The sequence below is a fragment of the Nomascus leucogenys genome, chromosome 9, assembly GCF_006542625.1.
Source record: "Nomascus leucogenys isolate Asia chromosome 9, Asia_NLE_v1, whole genome shotgun sequence".
NCBI lineage: Eukaryota > Metazoa > Chordata > Mammalia > Primates > Hylobatidae > Nomascus > Nomascus leucogenys.
Window position 1 is genome coordinate 58667293 of NC_044389.1, and position 21994 is coordinate 58689286.

At 34.6% G+C, this 21994-nt stretch overlaps 1 protein-coding gene across 1 annotated transcript in view; it reads right to left on the minus strand.

Annotated features, from left to right (window-relative positions):
• Positions 1 to 10149: 10149 nt before the first annotated feature.
• PPEF2 (protein phosphatase with EF-hand domain 2) overlaps positions 10150 to 21994 on the minus strand; it is a 42331-nt gene continuing 30486 nt past the window's right edge. The window contains exons 14-17 of the mRNA XM_030818446.1: positions 17235 to 17341; positions 16121 to 16284; positions 14758 to 14845; positions 10150 to 11218 (exon numbers count right to left, since the gene is read on the minus strand). Coding sequence (XP_030674306.1) covers positions 10965 to 11218; positions 14758 to 14845; positions 16121 to 16284; positions 17235 to 17341 — 613 coding nt within the window. The 3' untranslated portion in view covers positions 10150 to 10964. The remainder of the gene's footprint in view (positions 11219 to 14757; positions 14846 to 16120; positions 16285 to 17234; positions 17342 to 21994) is intronic.

Here is a 21994-nt window from a genome sequence, read left to right on the forward strand (position 1 = left end):
GTACAATGTTTCAGTTAGACAAGAGAAATAAGTTCTGGTGTTCCATGTACAACATGGTGACTATAACTGTTAATAGTGTTTTGTATATTTCAAAACAGCTAAAAGAGATTATTTTCAATGTTCTTACCAAAAGAAATTATAAACATTTGAAGTGATGGATATGTTAATTAGGCTGATTCGATCATTCCATAATGTCTGCATGTAAGGAAACAATACATTGTACTCCATAAATGTATATAATCATTATTTGTCGGTCTGATGTGGTGGTTCACACCTTTAATCCCACACTTTGGGAGACAAAGGAGGGAGGCTTGCTTGAGCCCAGGTGTTTGAGACCTGCCTGGCAACATAGCGTGATCTTGTCTCTACAAATTTTTTTTTAAAACTTAGCCAAGCATTGTGGTACACGCTTGTAGTCCTAGCTACTCAAGTGGCTGAGGCAGGAGGATCACCTGAGCCCAGGAATTTGAGGCTGCAGTGAGCTGTGAGCTATGATCACACCACTGCACCCCATCCTGAGTGACAGAGTGAGATCTTGTCTCTAATAATAATAATAATAATAATAGTCAATTAAAAATAAAGCAAAACTCAAACATACCAACATATCAGTGGCACGACGTCTCACCAAGAGATTTTGGTTTGATTGGTCTGGAGGGGGCCACAGGCATTCTAGGTTTGAAAAGTTCTTCCTGATGATTTTAATTAGCAGTCAAGGGTAAATCACTGGATTAGAGGTATGATTTTGCTATGTTTTTCTAGCACAATAAAAAAATTCATTTCAGATTAAAACTCCCTTGAAGCAAACCCTTCTTAATTCACTGTGTTAACTGACTAAGGAAATTTTCTCTGAGCCTTGCATATGTGCACAGGACTTGTGGGATACTGAGGCTGAAGAGTATAAGACAGCAAGTAGTGAGGGCCCCTGAAGAAGGAACCGGAACAACAGCTTCGCAGAAAACCCATCAGAATAAGCAGAACAGCCTGATGTGAATTGGTGACTATGTTATCTAGACTCAAGAAAGGACCTCAGGGTTCAGCAAGCCCCCCATCAACCTCCACTATCAACAAATCCTGAATTGACAAACCAAAGACTCGTTTAGACTGACCAATCACTTTACCTTACATAGCTTTGTGGCTTCTGTCTTGATAAGCCCCTTGCCCTTGGTGGAGAGAGATGGCCTTCCTGGGCTATTCTCCCTCTTGTATCTCTCTGTATGAGTAAACCCCCAGGGCTTTACCCCATTGTCTCTGAATTATTCTTTTGATGTCTCAGAGCATTTGCTTACTTTTATTCACAATAAATCACAATCTCAAATAAACAAGCACTTTGTTGAATTTGAACTGTTTGCACAAGATAGGACAGACAGATGCAGACATGCATTTGCAACCAATACTTTGCCTTTCAGTTACTAAGTCAGGCAAGATAAACCCATGGTCGTAAGTATTCACTCAAATGCCGTACCAAAAATGACCTTGACGCTTCTCTGGATTCTACCCACTGTTGAAAATTCAGATTTTTCTTGAATAGTGGAATAAGAAAATAAGACGTTTTCTGGGAAGCAAGGTATATATATATATATTCTATATATGTTCTATTTATATATTCTATATATATTCTTTATATATATTCTATATATATATTCTATATATATTCTATATATATATTCTATATATATATTCTATATATATTCTATATATATATTCTATATATATATTCTATATATATTCTATATATATATTCTACGTATATATTCTCTATAGATATTCTCTATACATATTCTCTATAGATACTCTCTATAGATATTCCATATATATTCTATATAGATATTCTATATATATTATATATAGATATTCTATATATATTCTATAGATATTCTATATATAGATTCTATATATATTCCATAGATATTCTATATATAGATTCTATATATATTCTATATATATTCTATATATATTCTCTCTATATATTCTATATATATTCTCTATATATTCTCTATATATTCTTTATATATTCCATATATATTCTATATATATTCTCTCTATATATTCTATATATATTCTCTCTATATATTCTCTATATATATTCTATATATATTCTCTATATATATTCTATAAATATTCTATATATATACATTCTATATATAATTCTCTATATATTCTGTGTATATACATTCTATATACATATTCTATATATATACATTCTATATATATTCTATATATACATTCTATATATATATCCTATATATATTCTATATATATATCCTATATATATCCTATATATATTCTATATATATCCTATATATATATCCTATATATATTCTATATATATATCCTATATATATTCTATATATATATTCTATATATATATATCCTATATATATCCTATATATATATCCTATATATATATCCTATATATATATCCTATATATATATCCTATATATATATCCTATATATATCCTATATATATATCCTATATATATCCTATATATATATCCTATATATATTCTATATATATTCTATATATATATCCTATATATATTCTATATATATTCTATATATATATCCTATATATGTTCTATATATATTCTACATATATTCTATATATATATTCTACATATATTCTACATATATTCTATATATATATTCTACATATATTCTATATATATATTCTACATATATTCTATATATATTCTACATATATTCTATATATATTCTATATATATTCTACATATATTCCATATATATTCCATATATATTCTACATATATTCCATATATATTCTATATATATATTCTATATATATATTCCATATATATTCTATATATATATTCTATATATATATTCCATATATATTCTATATATATATTCCATATATATTCTACATATATTCTATATATATATTCTATATATATATTCTCTATATATATTCTATATACATATTCTATGTATATTCTCTCTATATATTCTATATACATATTCTATGTATATTCTCTCTATATATTCTATATACATATTCTATATATATTCTCTCTATATATTCTATATATATTCTCTATATATACTCTCTATATATACATTCTATATATGTATTCTATATATATACATTCTATATATATTCTATATATATTCTATATACATTCTATATATATTCTATATACATTCTATATATATATTCTATATACATTCTATATATATTCTATATACATTCTATATATATATTCTATATACATTCTATATATATTCTATATACATTCTATATATATTCTATATATACATTCTATACAGATATTCTATATAGATATTCTATACAGATATTCTATACAGATATTCTATACAGATATTCTATATAGATATTCTCTACAGATATTCTGTATATATTCTCTATAGATATTCTGTATGTATTCTCTATAGATATTCTCTCTATATATTCTCCATACATATTCTATATATATATTCCATATATATATTCTATATATATTCTATATATATATTCCATATATATATTCTATATATATATTCCATATATATTCTATATATATATTCCATATATATATTCTATATATATATTCCATATATATATTCTATATATATGTTCTATACATATTCTATATATATGTTCTTATACATATTCTATATATGTTCCATACATATTCTATATATGTTCTATACATATTGTATATATGTTCTATACATATTTTATATATGTTCTATATATATTCTATATATATATTCTCTATATATATTCTATATATATTCTCTCTATATATTCTATATATATTCTCTCTATATATTCTATATATATTCTCTCTATATATTCTCTCTGTATGTTCTCTCTATATATTCTCTCTCTATATTCTATATATATTCTATCTATATATTCTATATGTATTCTCTCTATATATTATACATATATCTATATATATTCTATATGTATTCTCTCTATATATTATATATATCTATATATATTCTATATATATTCTATATACATATTCTATATATGTATTCTATATACATATTCTATATACGTATTCTATATATATTCTATATACGTATTCTATATACGTATTCTATATACGTATTCTATATACGTATTCTATATATATTTTATATATATTCTATATATATTCTATATATTCTACATATATTCTATATATTCTATATATTCTATATATATTCTATATATTCTACATATATTCTATATATTCTATATATTCTATATATATTCTATATATTCTATATAATCTATATATTCTATATATTCTACATATATTCTATATATTCTATATATTCTATATATATTCTATATATTCTATATAAATTCTATATATTCTATATATTCTATATATATTCTATATATTCTATATATATTCTGTATATATATTCTATATATATATTCTGTATATATATTCTATATATATTCTTTATATATATTCTATATATATATTCTGTATATATATTCTATATATATTCTGTATATATATTCTATATATATTCTATATATGTTCTACATATATATTCTATGTATGTTCTACATTTATATTCTATATATATGTTCTCTATATACTATATATATTCTCTATGTATATTCTATATATATTCTATATATATTCTATATATATTCTCTATATATATTCTCTATATATTCTATATATATATAGATATATATATATTCTATATATGTTCTACATATATATTCTATATATATGTTCTCTATATATATTCTATATATATTCTCTATGTATATTCTATATATATTCTCTATATATTCTCTATATATTCTATATATATATTCTCTATATATTCTATATATATATTCTATATATATTCTATATATATTCTATATATATATTCTATATGTATTCTATATATATTCTATATATATTCTATGTATATATTCTGTATATATTCTATATATATATTCTATATATATATTCTATATATATATTCTTTGTATATATTCTATATATATTCTATATATATATTCTATATGTATTCTATATATATTCTATATATATTCTATGTATATATTCTGTATATATATATTCTATATATATTCTGTATATATTCTATATATATATTCTATATATATTCTATATATATTCTCTATATATATTCTATATATATTCTATATATATTCTATATGTATTCTATATATATTCTACATGTATATTCTACATATATTCTATATATATTCTGTATATATATTCTATACATGTATTTTATATATATATTCTATATCTGTATTCTATATATGTATTCTATATATATATGCTATACGTGTATTCTAGATATAATCTATATGTGTATTCTATATATATATTCTCTATGTGTATTCTATGTATATATTCTATATGTGTCTTCTATATATATATTCTATATGTGTATTCTATATATATATATTCTATATGTGTATTCTATATATATTGTATATGTGTATTCTATATATATATTCTATATGTGTATTCTATATATATTCTATATATATTCTATATATGTAATCTATATGTGTATTCTATATATGTATTCTATATATATTCTATATATATTCTATATGTGTATTCTATATATATTCTATATGTGTATTTTATATATATATTCTATATGTGTATTCTATATATATATTCTATGTGTGTATTCTCTATATATATTCTATGTGTTTATTGTATATATATATTCTATATATATTCTATATATGTAATCTATATATGTATTCTATATATGTATTCTATATATATTCTATATATATTCTATATATTCTATATATATTCTATATATTCTATATATTCTATATATATTCTATATATTCTATATATATTCTATATATATTCTCTATACATATTCTGTATATATTCTCTATATATATTCTATATATATTCTCTATATATATTCTATATATACTCTCCATATATATTCTATATATACTCTCCATATATATTCTATATATACTCTACATATATATTCTATATACTCTCTACATATATTGTATATATAGAGAATATATATACTCTCTCTATATATTCTATATATATTCTGTATATATTCTATATATATTCTGTATATAGTGTATATATATTCTATGTATATATTCTGTATATATATTCTATATATATTCTGTATATATATTCTATATATATTCTATATGTTCTATATATATTCTATATATATTCTATATATATATTCTATATGTATATTCTATATATATATTCTATGTATATATTCTATATATATTCTATATTTATATTCTATATATATTCTCTCTATATATTCTATATATATTCTCTCTATATATTCTATATTTATATTCTCTCTATATATTCTATATATATTCTGTATATAGTGTATATATATTCTATGTATATATTCTGTATATATATTCTATAGAATATATTCTATATATTCTATAGATATATTCTATAAATATATTCTATATGTATATTCTATATATATTCTATATATATTCTATATATATTCTATATATTCTATATATATTCTATATATATTCTGTATATGTATTCTATATATATATTCTGTATATGTATTCTATATATATTCTATATATGTATTCTATATCTATTCTATATCTATTCTATACATATTCTATATATATATTCTATATATATATTCTATATATATCTATTCTATATCTATTCTATATCTATTCTCTATATCTATTCTCTATATATATTCTTTATATATTCTTTATATATTCTATATATATTCTATATATATTCTATATATATATTCTATATATATTCTTTGTATATTCTATATGTATTCTATATATATATTCTGTGTATATTCTATATATATTCTATATATATTCTATATATATTCTGTATGTAAATTCTATATATATTCTATATATATTCTGTATATAAATTCTATATATATATTCTATATATATTCTATATATTCTATATATATTCTATATGTTCTATATATATTCTATATATATTCTATATATATATTCTATATGTATATTCTATATATATATTCTATGTATATATTCTATATATATTCTATATTTATATTCTATATATATTCTCTCTATATATTCTATATATATTCTCTCTATATATTCTATATTTATATTCTCTCTATATATTCTATATATATATTCTCTCTATATATTCTATATATATATTCTATATATCTATATATATTTTTTTTGATACAGGGCCTCACTCTGTTGCCCAGGTTGGAGTGCAATGGCACCATCTTTATTCACTGCAACCTCTGCTTCCCAGGCTCAAGTGAGCCTCTCACCTCAGCCTCCTGAGTAGCTGGGACTACAGGCATGTGCCACCATGTGCAGCTAATTTTTGTGTTTTTAGTAGAGATGAGATTTCACCATGTTTGCCAGGCTGGTCTTGACCTCCTGACCTCAAGTGATCCATGTGCCTCGGCCTCCCAAATTGCTGGGATTACAGGTGTGAGCCACTGCGCCTGGCAGCAAGGTATATTGTCTGTGCTGCGGAACAAATTACAACAAACTTATTGGATAAAGAAGCTGAGCATGGCTTTACTGGATCCTCTACTTAGGGTCTCACAAGCTTTATTCAAGGTGTTGGCCGGACTGCATTCTCATTTGGAGGCTCGACTAAGGAAGAGCCTGCTTCCAAACTAACACAGCTTATTTGAGAATGTATTTCCCTGTGAATGTATTTTTGAAGACCCTAGCTTTTTGTAGCCATTTGTCGGAGGCTGTTGGCAGATCCTACAGGGCACCCATCCTTCCTTATGTGAGTTTCCTTAACATAGCTCCTAGCTTGTCCAGCCAGCAAGGAAAATCTCTCTTTCTTCAGCCTACTAACATGGAATTTTATATAATGTAATGCAATCACAAGAGTAACACCCCATCACCTGTGTCATAGTTTCTTGGTTAGAAGAAAGTCACGGCCGGGCACAGTGGCTCATGCTTGTAATCCCAGCACTTTGGGAGGCTGAGGCGGGCGGATCACGAGGTCAGGAGATCTAGACCACGGTGAAACCCCGTCTCTAATAAAAAATACAAAAAATTAGCCGGGTGTGGTGGTGCGCGCCTGTAGTCCCAGCTACTCGGAGAGGCTGAGGCAGGAGAATGGCGTGAACCGGAGAGGCGAAGCTTGCAGTGAGCCAAGATTGCGCCACTGCACTCCAGCCTGGGTGATAGAGCGAGATTCCATCTCAAAAAAAAAAAAAAAAAAAAAAAAAAAAAAAAGAAGCAAGTCACAGATTCCACCTACACTCTTGGGGAGGAGATCACACAAAGGCACAAACACCATGAGGTGAAAAATCATTGGGGTTGGGGGTCACTATAGGGATAGGTTCTGCTTGTCACACAAGAAAGAGCCATAGATTGTGTATAGACAATCCAAACAGATGATATGGTCACAGGTATAACTGGAAATAATCCTAGGTGGAGGCAGAAGTCATAGGCTCCAGTCCTGGCTGTGTTAGTAACTTAGATCACACATACCCAGCAAGTTCTCTAAACCTCAATTTCCTTAGTTTATAAATAAAATGAGGCTGTGGAGACAGCTTTGGATTGCTGAGACCAGCGCAGCTGGGGAGACCCTAACCCAGCGGCACTAGAGGAATTAAAGACACACAGAAATATACAGGTGTGAAGTGGGAAATCAGGGGTCTCACAGCCTTCAGAGCTGAGAGCCCCAAACAGAGATTTACCCACGTATTTATTAATAGCAAGCTAGTCATTAACATTGGTTTTATAGATATTAAATTAACTAAAAGTATCCTTTATGGGAAATGAAGGGATGGGCCAAATTAAAGGAATAAGTTGGGCTAGTTAACTGCAGCAGGAGCATGTCCTTAAGGCACAGATCACTCATGCTATTGTTTGTGGCTTAAGAATGCCTTTAAGCGGTTTTCCACCCTGGGTGGGCCAGATGTTCCTGGACCTCATTCCGGTAAGCCCACCACCTTCCAGCATGGGCGTTATGGCCATGATGAACATGTCACAGTGCTGCAGAGATTTTGTTTATGGCCAGTTTTGGGGCCAGTTTATGTCCAGATTTTGGGGGGCTTGTTCCCAACATTGGATGTTAATCACATAAACGCATAGTAAAATGTCATGGAAGCACTATCATTCACCTTTTGCAGAAGATAGAAATGAGCCCACTAAAAGCTTATGAGTTTATGGTAAAATTGATATGCCCAGTTCTGAAGAGTGACCTGGCAATACATATCACACCATTAAAATGTTCATACCTGTGATAGTTAACTTTACGTGTCAACTTGATTGAGCCACAGGATATTTAGATATTTGGTTAAATATTATATATGGGTGTGTCTGTAAAGATGTTTCTGGATGCGATATAACATTTGAATCTGTAGGATGAGTAAAGGGGAATGTCCTTAGCAAGGTGACTGGACCTCATCCAATCTGTTGAAAGCCTGAATATAACAAAAGGCTGAATAAGAAAGAATTATTTTTCTCTGTCTCACTGCCTTGAGCAGGGACATTGGTTTTTTCCTGCCTACTGAAACATGAACTGGAACTGACTCCATTGGCTCTTCTGAGTCTCAGGCCTTTGGACTTAGACTGGAACTGACACCATTGGCTCTCCTGGTTCTCCAGCTTGCCAGCTGCAGATCTTAGGACTTTTCAGCCTCCATAATCATGTAAGCCAATTCTTTGTAGTAAATACTTATGTAAATATCATATTGGTTCTCTTTCTCTGAAGCACCTAGACTAATACGACATCCTTTATCAAAGTAATCCCATTCCTGGGATTTTATACCACTAAAATGTAAGATTCAAAAGATTTGTGTAAAATAAGCTGTATGCACTATGTTATGAACTACAGTGTTATTTCTTTTTTTTTAATTTTACTCTAAGTTCTTGGCTACATGTGCTGAACATGCAGGTTTGTTACACATATGTACACACATAGGTATACATGTACCATGGAGGTTTGCTGCACCTATCAACATGTCATCTAGGTTTTAAGCCCCACATGCATTAGGTATTTGTCCTAACACTCTCCCTAGTGTTATTTCTTATAATGAAAAAGTGGAAATAATACACATGTTTAACAATTGGAGAATGGCTGCATAGATTATAGCACATCCACTTCAAAGAAAATTATGCAAGCATTAAACTAATAATCATGAAGAATTCAGAATCACAAGGGAAGCACATGGGAGTTTACAATTAGATATGAATTTAATTTTTTAAAAGCAGAACATAAAATTATATAAACACTACAGTAACAAGTAAGAAAAAGTAAATAATGAAGAAAATCCATATGTTTGGGTCATGGAATTACAATACAATTTTTAAAATAACTTTCCTTTACCAATATGACATTGTTAAGACAACAAATAAAAAGTATAAAATAGGCTGGGCGTGGTGGCTCATGCCTGTAATCCCAGCACTTTGGGAGACCGAGGAGGGCGGATCACCTGAGGTCGGGAGTTCAAGACCAGCCTGACCAACATGGAGAAACCCCATCTCTACTAAAAATACAAAATTAGCCTGGTGTGGTGGCGCATGCCTGTAATCCCAGCTACTCAAGAGGCTGAGGCAGGAGAGTCGCCCGGGAGGCGGAGTTTATGGTGAGCCGAGATTGCACCAATGCACTCCAGCCTGGACAACAAGAGAGAAACTCCATCTCAAAAAAAAAAAAATTTTATATATATATATATATAAAATAAAAACAATCAGGGAGTTAAATTGTCAGTGGTTCTTAATTGAAGTGGACTTTAGAATTTAAAAACACTATACCTAAGTTCTACTTTGTGAAGATTGTGAGATCGGGTTGGGGCACTCATATACTTAAAACACATACATACACAACACCCCAACCCACCCCGCCACACTGAAATACACAGGTGATTCTGATGCATATAGATAGGTAAATTTTCAGCATACAGTTTCACATGGAGAATAAGGGACATAGTCTAGCTAGAAGCTGAGCATTGCCTATGAGGCACTTTGGGTGATGAAGACCAGGCTGTTCTTAGTGTGCACCTGGACTGCTGCAGCCACTGTCTTTAGCATTTGTAGCTTGTGGGCTTTCTGAGGCATCGCCCTCTGGGCAGGATTTCTCCACAAGGCGGAAGGCCTCCAGGAACTCATTGATATCGATGTGGCCATCTTTGTTGAAATCAATGCTCCGAGCAAGGTCACAGATGCAGTCATCTGTAATGTCGATATTCATATGAGAGCTGAACAGCTTCCAGGTCTGCCTGAACTCGTCCAGTGAGATGAACCCTTATCAGAGGGAGGAAATCACTTCAGTGCGTTCGTCTAGTTTTTAATGTTCATTTTCTCCGACATTCCTACAAGGACACCTGCTCCCTACTGCTAAACAGAAAGACACCCAAATCCTAGTATCTAATTTAAACTCCCAAAAGGATCACACGAAACCACTGGCTCACCAGTGATTTTCAGCTGGGAGCAATTTTGCTCCCCTCCTTCCAGGGGACATTTGGCATTGTCTGGAGACATTATTGTTTGTTATGACTAAGATGGAGATGAGGTGCTACTGGCATCTAATAACTAAAGGCCAGACATGCTGCCAAACATCTTATAATGCACAATATGGACCCCAAAACAAAGAAGTATCTAACCCAAAATGTCAACAGTACCACTGTTGAGAAACCCTGCATTTAATCATCTCAAACATATACTAATTTAATCTGGCCATTAAAATCCTTTGGACCCCATACAGCTATAGACAATTGATTTTTTTACAAGGGTCCCAAGATCATTTAATTGGGAAAGAATAGTTTTTTTCAACAATGATGGGGGACAAGCAGATATTCACATCAAAAAGAGTAAAGCTAGACACCTACCTAACACTATATAAAAAAAAAAACTAACTCTATATGGATCAAAGACCTAAATGTAAGAACTAAAACTGTAAAACTCTTAGAAGCAAACATAAGTGTAAATCTTTGCGACCTTAGGTTATGCAACAGTTTTTTTTTTTTTTGAGATGGAGTCTCGCTCTGTCACCCAGGCTGGAGTGCAGTGGCACAATCTCGGCTCACTGCAAGCTCCGCCTCCCGAGTTCATGCCATTCTCCTGCCTCAGCCTCCCAAGTAGCTGGGACTACAGGCGCCCGCCACCACACCCGGCTAATTTTTTTGTGTTTTTGATAGAGATGGGGTTTCACCATGTTAGCCAGGATGGTCTCAATCTCTTGACCTCGTGATCCACCTACCTTGGCCTCCCAAAGTGCTGGGATTACAGGCATGAGCCACCATGACCGGCCTATGAAACAGTTTTATAGCTAAAAAAAGCTGTAATACCAAAAGCATAAACAACAAAAGAAAAAATAAATTGGACTTTTTCAAAATTAAAAACTTTTGGATATCAGGCTGGTCACAGTGGCTCACGCCTGTAATCCCAGCACTTTGGGAGGCTGAGGCAGGCAGATCACAAGGTCAGGAGTTCAAGACCAGTCTGGCCAATATGGTGAAACCCCGTCTCTACTAAAAATACAAAAATTAGTTGGGCACGGTGGCAGGTGCCTGTAGTCCCAGCTACTCAGCAGGCTGAGGCAGAAGAATTGCTTGCACCCAGGAGGTGGAGGTTGCAGTGAGCCAAGATCGTACCACTGCACTCCAGCCTAGGTGATAGAGCTAGACTCCGTCTAAAAAAAAAAAAAAAGAAAATACTTTCGGGCATCAGAGGACACTACCAAGAAAGTGAAAAGACGATCCACAAAATCAGAAAAAAAATTTGCAAGGCATATGTCTGATAATGTCCTAGTACCCAGAATATATGAATAACTCTTACAACTCAAATAAAAAGACAAATAGCCCAATTTAAAAATGGATTTGAATAGACATTTCTCCAAAAGAGATATACAAATGGCCAATAAGCACATGAAAATGTTCAACATCATTAGTTATTAAGGAAATGAAAGTCAAAACTGCAGTAGAACGGGTATAATAAAAACTAAAAAAACCCCACAAAAAACAAAAATGGAAAATAACAAGCGTTGGTGAGGATGTAGAGAAACTGGAACCCTCATACATTGTTGGTGGCAATATAAATACGTACAGCTACTGTGAGAAATGGTTTGGTAATTCCTCAAAAAGTTAAACATAGAATCACCATATGACCAGGCAATTACACTCCTAGATATAAACCCAAGAAAACTGAAAACATATATTGACACAAAAAGTCACACATGAATGTTCATAGCAGCATTGTTCATAATAGCCAAAAGTAGAAACAATCCAAAGTCAATCAACTAATGACTGGATAAATAAAAGTTCTGTCCACACAATGGAATATTATTCAGTCATAGAAAAGGAATGAAAAACTGATACTGCTGCAACATGGATGAATCTTGAACACAGCCTAGGTGACATAATTCAGACACCAAAGCCATATTTTGCATGACTCCATTTACATCAAATGTCCAGAATAAGCAAATCCATAGAGACAGAAAGTAGATTAGTGGTTGCCAGGGACTTGTGGAGGAGGGATAGGGAATGAGGAGTAATTGCTAATAGGTGTGAGATTTCTTTCTGGGGTGATTAAAATGTGCTAGGCCAGGTGCAGTCATTCACGCCTGTAATCCCAGCACTTTGGGAGATCTAGGTGGGTGAATCACGAGGTCAGGAGATCGAGACCATCCTGGCTAACATGGTGAAATCCTGTCTCTACTAAAAATACAACAACAACAAAAAAATAGCTGGGTGTGGTGCCACATGCCACATGCCTGTAGTCCTAGCTACTCAGGAGGCTGAAGCAGGAGAGTCACTTGAACCCGGGAGGTGGAGGTTGCAGTGATCCGAGATTGTGCCACTGCACTCCAGCCTGGGTGACAGAGGGAGACTCCGTCTCAAAAAAAAAAAAAAAAAAAAAAAAAAAGGAGTTCTAAAATTAGATAGTGGTGACGGTTATACAATCTTGTGACTATACCAAGAACCACTAAATTGCATACTTTATACAGGTGAATTATATGGTTTGTGAATTATGCCTCAAAAGAAACCAATAATAACATTGAAAAAAGCCTTTGGACCATTGGGGGAACAGGATGAGGATGTACAGGACCTCACCATACATTTTTTTTAGAACTTCCTGTGAATCTATAATTATTTCAAAATTTAAAGTTAAAAAAAAAGTTGGGGGAGTGCGGTTGCAAATGCCTTTCTATTCTAAGCACTTTTCATTACTTTGTGGCTATCTTCGATGGTAATGTAAAGGATATCACATCTTTCTTTCTTTTTTTTTTTTTTTTCCGACAGAGTCTCACTCTGTCGCCAAGGCTGGAGTCCAGTGGCACGACCTCAGCTCGCCGCAACCTCCGCCTCCCAGGTACAAGCAATTCTCCTGCCTCAGCCTCCCAAGTACCTGGGATTATGGACATGTGCCACCACGCCCGCCTAATTTTTGTATTTTTAGTAGAGACTGGGGTTCTCCATGTTGGCCAGACTGGTCTGGAACTCCTGACGTCAGGTGATTCACCTGCCTTGGCCTCCCAAAATGCTAGGATTACAGGCAGGAGCCACCATGCCCAGAGGATATCGCATCTTCTAATAATTATTCTTCCTATAAGAAGCTCTCATTCAGTTTGTCTTCATTCTTCTCTGCCCCACTTCTTTCTCTATGGGCTGCATATACTACTCAAGTACTTTCCTAGTTTCTGTCATTTATAAGCACTAATCTTCTTACCTTGCTCTCCAAATGCCTAAGTGGAGATGAATGAGGATGAATCAGGAAGGAGATTAAGGGTTTAAGGTAAAATACTTGCAGTGCGTCAAAAGTGATAGAATAATGAGTGCCTTTACCTGAATGATCACTGTCTATGATCCTAAAAATGGTCTCTAGGTTGGATCGGTTTCGATACAATGTTTCCAGCAAACTTGATTGTATGTTCTGCAAGAAAAAATTCATTTTCCTTCTTTGTCATATGTTTAGGCTTGTTCCAATATATAATTAACACACAATAAACCCTGACAATCACACATTCTTGAAAAAACCTGAAAACATTTTGCCATCCCTCCATTCCCTCTACCCAGTTCAGCCCACCAAATAATCTAGTGGTTGAAGAAGCACCTCACCCATGATGAAAATCTTCTAAAATTGACTGTGGTGATGGTTGCACATACAGGTTGTGTATGCCTTGTCTGAAATGCTTGGGACCAGAAATGTTTTGAATTTTGGCTTTTTTTGGACATTGTAATATTTACCTGTACATAATGAGATATCTTGGGTATGGGACCCAAGTTTAAACACAAAATTAATTTTTGTTTCATATACACCTTATACATCAGAAAGCAAAGGTGTCAGATGTGGAATTTTTTACTTGTGGCATCGTGTTGGCACTCAAAAAGTTTTGGACTTTGGAGCCTTTCAGATTTGTTTTTTTAAACAGAGTCTTGCTGTGTTGCCCAGGCTGGAGTGCAGTGGCGTGGTGTTGGCTCACTGCAACCTCTGCCTCCTGGGTTCAAGCGATTCTCCCACCTCGCCTCCCAATAGCTGGGTCTACAGGCATATGCCACCACATCCATCTAATTTTTGTATTTTTAGAAGAGACGGGTTTCATCGTGTTGGCCAGGCTGGTCTCGAACTCCTGGCCTCAAGTGATCCACCCTCCTCAGCCTCCCAAAGTGCTAGGATTACAGGAGTGAGCCACCACACCCAGCCGAATTATACACTTTAAATGGATGAATTGCATGGTATGTAAATTATATTGCAGTAACACTGTTAAAAGAAGTACCTAGCCCAAGGTTGCACATACGTTACATATTTTATAAGTAGTTATTGAATAAATACTTTTTTAAGTAGGGTAAGCACCATGGTGTTGAGGAAAGAAAATGGGCCTTGAGGTAAGACAGACCTTGGCTTGAGTCCCAACTTAGTCATTCTATGACCTCAAGCAAGTTGCTAACCTCTGTGGGCAGTGTCCTCATAAGTGTAATGGTGCTGATAATATGTACTTCTTGGAGTGGTTTTGAGGATTAACTGAGGCAATGTATGAAAACCACTTAACACAAAAGCCTGACACATAGAAACTCAAGAAATAGTTATTCCCCTTTCTCACCCATCCAGCTTTTTGGGTTATTACTAGTTGGTTGTTTCTGACTCAAGTTCTCTCTAAGGAGTATCATAGTCCACATGTGTTCTCATCCACCATTACCACACCATTACCTCGCGACTCAGTTGTTTCTTGGCCAAGTTCTTCAGCCAAGACTTGTACTCCAGCATGTTGTCTGCTGAGCTGTTCACCAGCTGTGGCCTCAGCATCCGCCATGGCAGTCCTAGATGCAACACAGACTCCACCGCTGCTGCCCAGTCACTCAAGGTGATTAAACCTACAGGTGAGAGCTAACTTGTTGCTTTGTCACCTAGAAGTCTAGTTTCCTGCCCAATGGTGTGTATATTTTTATCCTGACATCCTTCTTACTATCTGCAAGTAATAGAAATAATGGGCACTGTCACTATTTTTGTTGATAGTAGCAGAGTTGGCTGGAGGCTAGGCTTGCCAGATAAAATACAAGATGTCCAGTTAAATTTTAATTGAAGACAGACAGTAAAGTATATATAGTGCCAAATATTGCATAAAATTATTTGTTGTCTGTCTGTAATTCAAACTTAATTAGGCATTTTACATTTTTGTTTACTAAATCTGGCAATACTTCTGCAAGCCACATAAAAGTCTTGTAAATGATATCATAAAACATTATATATCTACAGCATTGGTTATTTAAAAAAATTAAACCACCTAAATTCCTTAGAATATATCCACTGAAACTCTTGGAAGGCTACAGTATGTGTATATGAAAAGATATTACTATGAATTCATAAACGTTACTGCTGTTTTTAAATAGGGATATATTTAGTCAATGTCCATTAGAAATTCCATTAGTTGAGCAGACAACATTTTTAGCTTGGATAATAAATCATGAAATAGGTAAGCACACACTCAACTTCAACAAGTCAAGTCATTCGTCTTTTGCCAGTCTTATACTCTTATAACTTCTCCCACTTGTTCTTTGCTTGGTTCTGGCCATGTTATCCTTCCCTGACTCTATTTCTTTTCACCCTCTCTATTTGGCCAAGTTCGTATTTTGTTAAAAGCTTAGAATTTTAAAATTTAGTCAGAATAAATGAGACATTAAGTTGAATAAAATGGAGGATATAGCCAAAGGGAAATTTGGGTCACTCATTAAAGCAACAAATATTTATTTGCTAACTAGTGTTAAGACAGAGATTTTCTGGCTAGCTTCCTTCCTCTGTGAATCTTTAACTTGATCATTCTTACCGACTTTATCTGCATCATGCTTCTTAAATTCACTGAGAAGATCCGAAGAATGAGCAAACAGCTTCTCCCTCAGAGCTCTCAGAGCCGACTCCTCCACTCTGCTAATCCTGGGACAGGAGATGAAAAGCGACATTTTAGCACACTGGTATAGATGAAATACTTAGAGATTTTACTATATTTCTACTCTCTCTTTCTTAACGTATCAGTCTCCCAAGAGCTCAGTTTTTGAGGGAGAGCTCCTTTACTCTTCCCTGTTGTACACAAACAGGATGAGTATGGGGAATGCCGCTGTCCTTCCTGGTATGGGATAGTGGTTAGAGAAGAAGTTCTGGAGAAAGATCACCTCTGTGGTAAAGTTATCTAATCATCCTGTGCTTCAGTTTTCCCACCTGTAAAACAGTGATTAAAATGGTACCTGTCTCTACTTCATAGGATTATTGTGAAGATTAGAATGAGTAATATCATGTACAGCACTTAGAAGAAAGCCTGGCACATAGAAAGCACTCACCAAATAGTATCCGTTATCACAATTATTGTGCATTTCTTGTAATTTATTATCATGTGAAACAGAAGGCAAAATTTATGAATAACAAAATAACACTAGTTTAGTTTTTTCATTCTTACTGGGTCAATAGAGTAATGCTGGGCACAGTACTTGGCCCAAAGTAAGTGCTCAATAAATATCTGTAGTTGAATGAACAAGAATATAAAAAGAGGCTTGGTGTGGTGGCTCATGCCTGTAATGCCAGCACTGTGGGAGGCCAAGGCGGGTGGATTCCTTGAGCCCAGGAGTTCGAGACTAGCCTTGGCAACATGGCAAAACGCGCCTCTCTACCCAAAGTACAAAAAAAAAAATTAGCCAGTCGTGGTGGCGCATCCCTGTAGTCCCAGATACTTGTGGGGCTGAGGCGGGAGGATCACTTGAGCCCAGGAGGTAGAGGCTGCAGTGAGCCTAGATCGCACCACTGCACTCCAGCCTGGGTGACAAAGTAAGACCCTGTCTCAAAAAAAAAAAAAAAAAGAAAGAATATAAAAAGAGATAAAAGGTAAGCATACGTTACTTGTAATGTCTTATTGAGGAATGAATTATTCTGTAAATAATGACCAGATAACCTATCTTTTCCCGTGTTAAAAGTTAAAAAAAAAAAAGGCCGGGCGTGGTGGCTCACGCTTGTAATCCCAGCACTTTAGGAGGCCAAGGCGGGCGGATCACAACGTCAGGAAATCGAGACCACGGTGAAACCCTGTCGCTACTAAAAGTACAAAAAAAAAATTAGCCGGGCGTGGTGGCGGGCGCCTGTAGTCCCAGCTACGCGGGAGGCTGAGGCAGGAGAATGGCGTGAACCCGGGAGGTGGAGCTTGCAGTGAGCCGAGATCACGCCACTGCACTGCAGCCTGGGCAACAGAGGGAGACTCCGCCTCAAAAAAAAAAAAAAAAAAAGAAAAAAAGTTAAATTAAATCATGTTTGATGAAAATCTTACTGCAATTGAAGGCATTTAACATGACAGTCTTTAAGTGGGCTACAATAGATCCTTAAAAGAGTGTGAACCTAACCTAGCATGGTGGCACATACCTATAGTCCCAGCTACTTGGGAGGCTAAGGTGGGAAAATGACCTGAGCCTGGGAGGTCAAGGCTGCAGTGAGCCAAGACTATGCCGCTGCACTCCAGCCTGGACAACCAGAGTGAGACTCTGTCTCCAAAAAAAAAAAAAAAAAAAATTGCGAACCAGTTAGGCATGGTGGCTCATGCCTATAATCCCAGCACCTTGGGAGGCTGAAGCAGGAGGATCACTTGAGGCCAGGAACTCAAGACCACCCTGGGCAACACAGCTAGGCTGGGTTTCTTTACCAAAAAAAACTTTTTAAAATTAGCCAGGCGTGGTGGTGCATGCCTGTAATCTCAGTTACTTGGGAGACTATGGCAGAAGGATCGCTTGAGCCCAGGAGTTCAAGGTTATAGTAAGCTATGATCATGCTACTATACTCTGGCCTTGGTGACAGAGCAAGGCCCTGTCTCTACAAAAGGAAAAGAAAGTGTGAACCACCTAAAACTCACCCCAAATTTCACAGGTATGTGAGCATATGTGAATCTTTTGTAGACAATTTGTCGTTTTATCAGAGGCTAACAGAAGCATGGGACTCCTAAAAAGTTTAAGAACCACTAGTTAGACAAAGCATTTAAGCTGCTCCTGGTAATCTGTAGTCATGGAGAGTTATGCAGGGATGGAGTAGGGCAATGCCCTTGAAAGCTATCTGGATGTACAAGGCTTTCCTGTCCCTACGTCAAGCAACACTTAGTAAGCACTTACTAAATGCAGAGCTCTACATGGATTATCTCATTAAATCCCTCAACACTCATTGAAGAAAGAACGATAACATTAAGTCCATTATGCCCATTACAGACAGAGATAGTAATTAGGTCGAGGTCACATAGCTACCAAGGAGTGAGGCCAGATACCTGTTTGGCTATGCTGGCTCCAAGCTGACTCTCTATTATTGTGAGAAGTGGATTGAAACAAAAAGTAAATGGACTCTGACTACGGATTCCTCTAAGAAGAGCGTGTTATCAGGCCAGGCATAGTGGCTCACACCTGTAATCCTAGCACTTTGGGAGGCCAAGGCAGGAGGATCACTTGAGCTCAGGAGTTTGAGACCAGCCTGGGCAGAATAGTGAGACTTCGTCTCTACAAAAAAATTAAAAAATTAGCTGGGCATGGTGGCGCATGCCTGTAGTACCAGGTAGGAGGTAGCTCAGGTGGGAGGATCTCTTAAGCCCAGCAGGTCGAGGCTGCAGTGACCTGTCATCATGCCACTGTACTACAGCCTAGGTGACAGAGCGAGACCCTGTCTCACAAAAAAAAAAAAAATTAAGAAAGAAAAAGAAAAAAGAAAAACTAGCATGTTATCTTGGGTTTATCGACATTGAAACATCATCAATTATGGCTGCTCAGAGACATTTCCCTCCTTTTTTCTAAGTTCTCCATGTGCTTCATACAGTTGAAGTCACCAGGTAAGTGATTTCTGGGTAAATCAGGTGATGTTGTACTTATTTAATGCAATCAATGAGGGTTTCAAAGAGCTGAATGCTTTTTGACTATCTTATTGAAACACACTATTTCTAGGATTCCCTACAGTGACTCTTTTTGCAGTGACAACCCCTAAATCCTATGGGATCACAGTTCTGTGCTCCAGGTACCAGGGCTCACCCCTGGAGATTCTAATTCGGTAGGGCCGGGTGAGGCTCAAATGGCTGATTTTTTATAAAGCTCCACAGATGATTTTGCTGCACAGTAGGTCTGACATTCACTTGGTGGGTTTATATTTTTACATAATTCTTCTTTTTAAGTGAGGCTGGCCTATATTTAATAACTTGAGAATGATTTAAAATAATGCACTTTTATAGCACTCACACAAGGGTAAATGCTAAATACTAACATGTTCTCTATCCACCTGATTTATGCTAGCTTTGCCGATCTTAATTTCTAACTGTTAGGCTGAATACTTAAAGAAGCATGTTCAATAGCACTAAAACTGTATCTGTTAGCATCTTATATACTCTGAGGCCATCTTCGCTGTGGGAGGCAATATTGCATAGACATTAAAAGTGTGGGTTCTGAAATAGAATTGCCTTGGTCAAGGACTACCTTCACTCAAGGACTAGCTGTGTGACCACAGGTCAGATGATTTAACCTTGGTTCTTTAATAATCTCTTCTACAAAACTGAAATTAATAACAATATCTGTTGCATAAATTTACTGTGAGACTACCCATATAAATTGTTTATAACATTTTGTGGTTGTAATCTCTCAACTAAGAACTCAGAATCATCTCAAAAGCTACCATTTATTTATTTATTTATTTTTATTTTACTTTATTTTTGAGACGGAGTCTTGCTCTGTCGCCCAGGCTGGGATGCAGTGGCGCGATCTCGGCTCACTGCAACCTCCGCCTCATGGGTTCCAGCAATTCTCCTGCCTCAGCTTCCCAAGTAGCTGGGATTACAGGTGTGTACCACCAAGCCCAGCTAATTTTTTTGTATTTTTAGTAGAGACAGGGTTTCACCATGTTGGCCAGGCTGGTCTCAAACTCCTGACCTCAAATGATTCACCCGCCTCGGCCTCCCAAAGTGCTGGGATTACAGGCGTGAGCCACCGTGCCCGGCCAAAAGCTACCATTCAAATAGTATTATATGCTTCCTTCCAGAAAGAAAGGGGTCTCATTAACAAATCTGTGCACTGAATTTCACCTGCCATATCTCCAGACAGCAAAAGAACCTCTGGCTGTGGCTTGTAGGGGTAACACAAACCCGTTAAAGATGAGAGAAAATAGAAGAGTAACTTCAGAAAGACTTAGTGGTTTAGTAAGCAGCCTTTACCCAAGACGCGGCCATGGAGAATAATTTCTTCTTCTTCTTTTTTTTTTTTTTTTTTGTTTTTTTTTGGGACAGTCTTGCTCTGTCACCCAGGCTGGAGTGCAGTGGCACAATCTTGGCTCACTGCAAACTCCACCTCCCAAGCTCAAGCCATCCTCCCACCTCAGCCTCCCAAGTAGCTGGGACTACAAGAGTACGCCACCACATCAGGCTAATTTTTGTATTTTTTGTAGAGATGGGGTTTTGCCATGTTGCCCAGGCTGGTCTGGAATTCCTGGGCTCAAACTATCCTCCTGCCTTAGTCTCCCAGAGCGCTGGGATTACAGGCATGAGCCACTATGCCCCACTGACAATAATTTCTTCAGAAAACAAATTTGTTGCTCCCT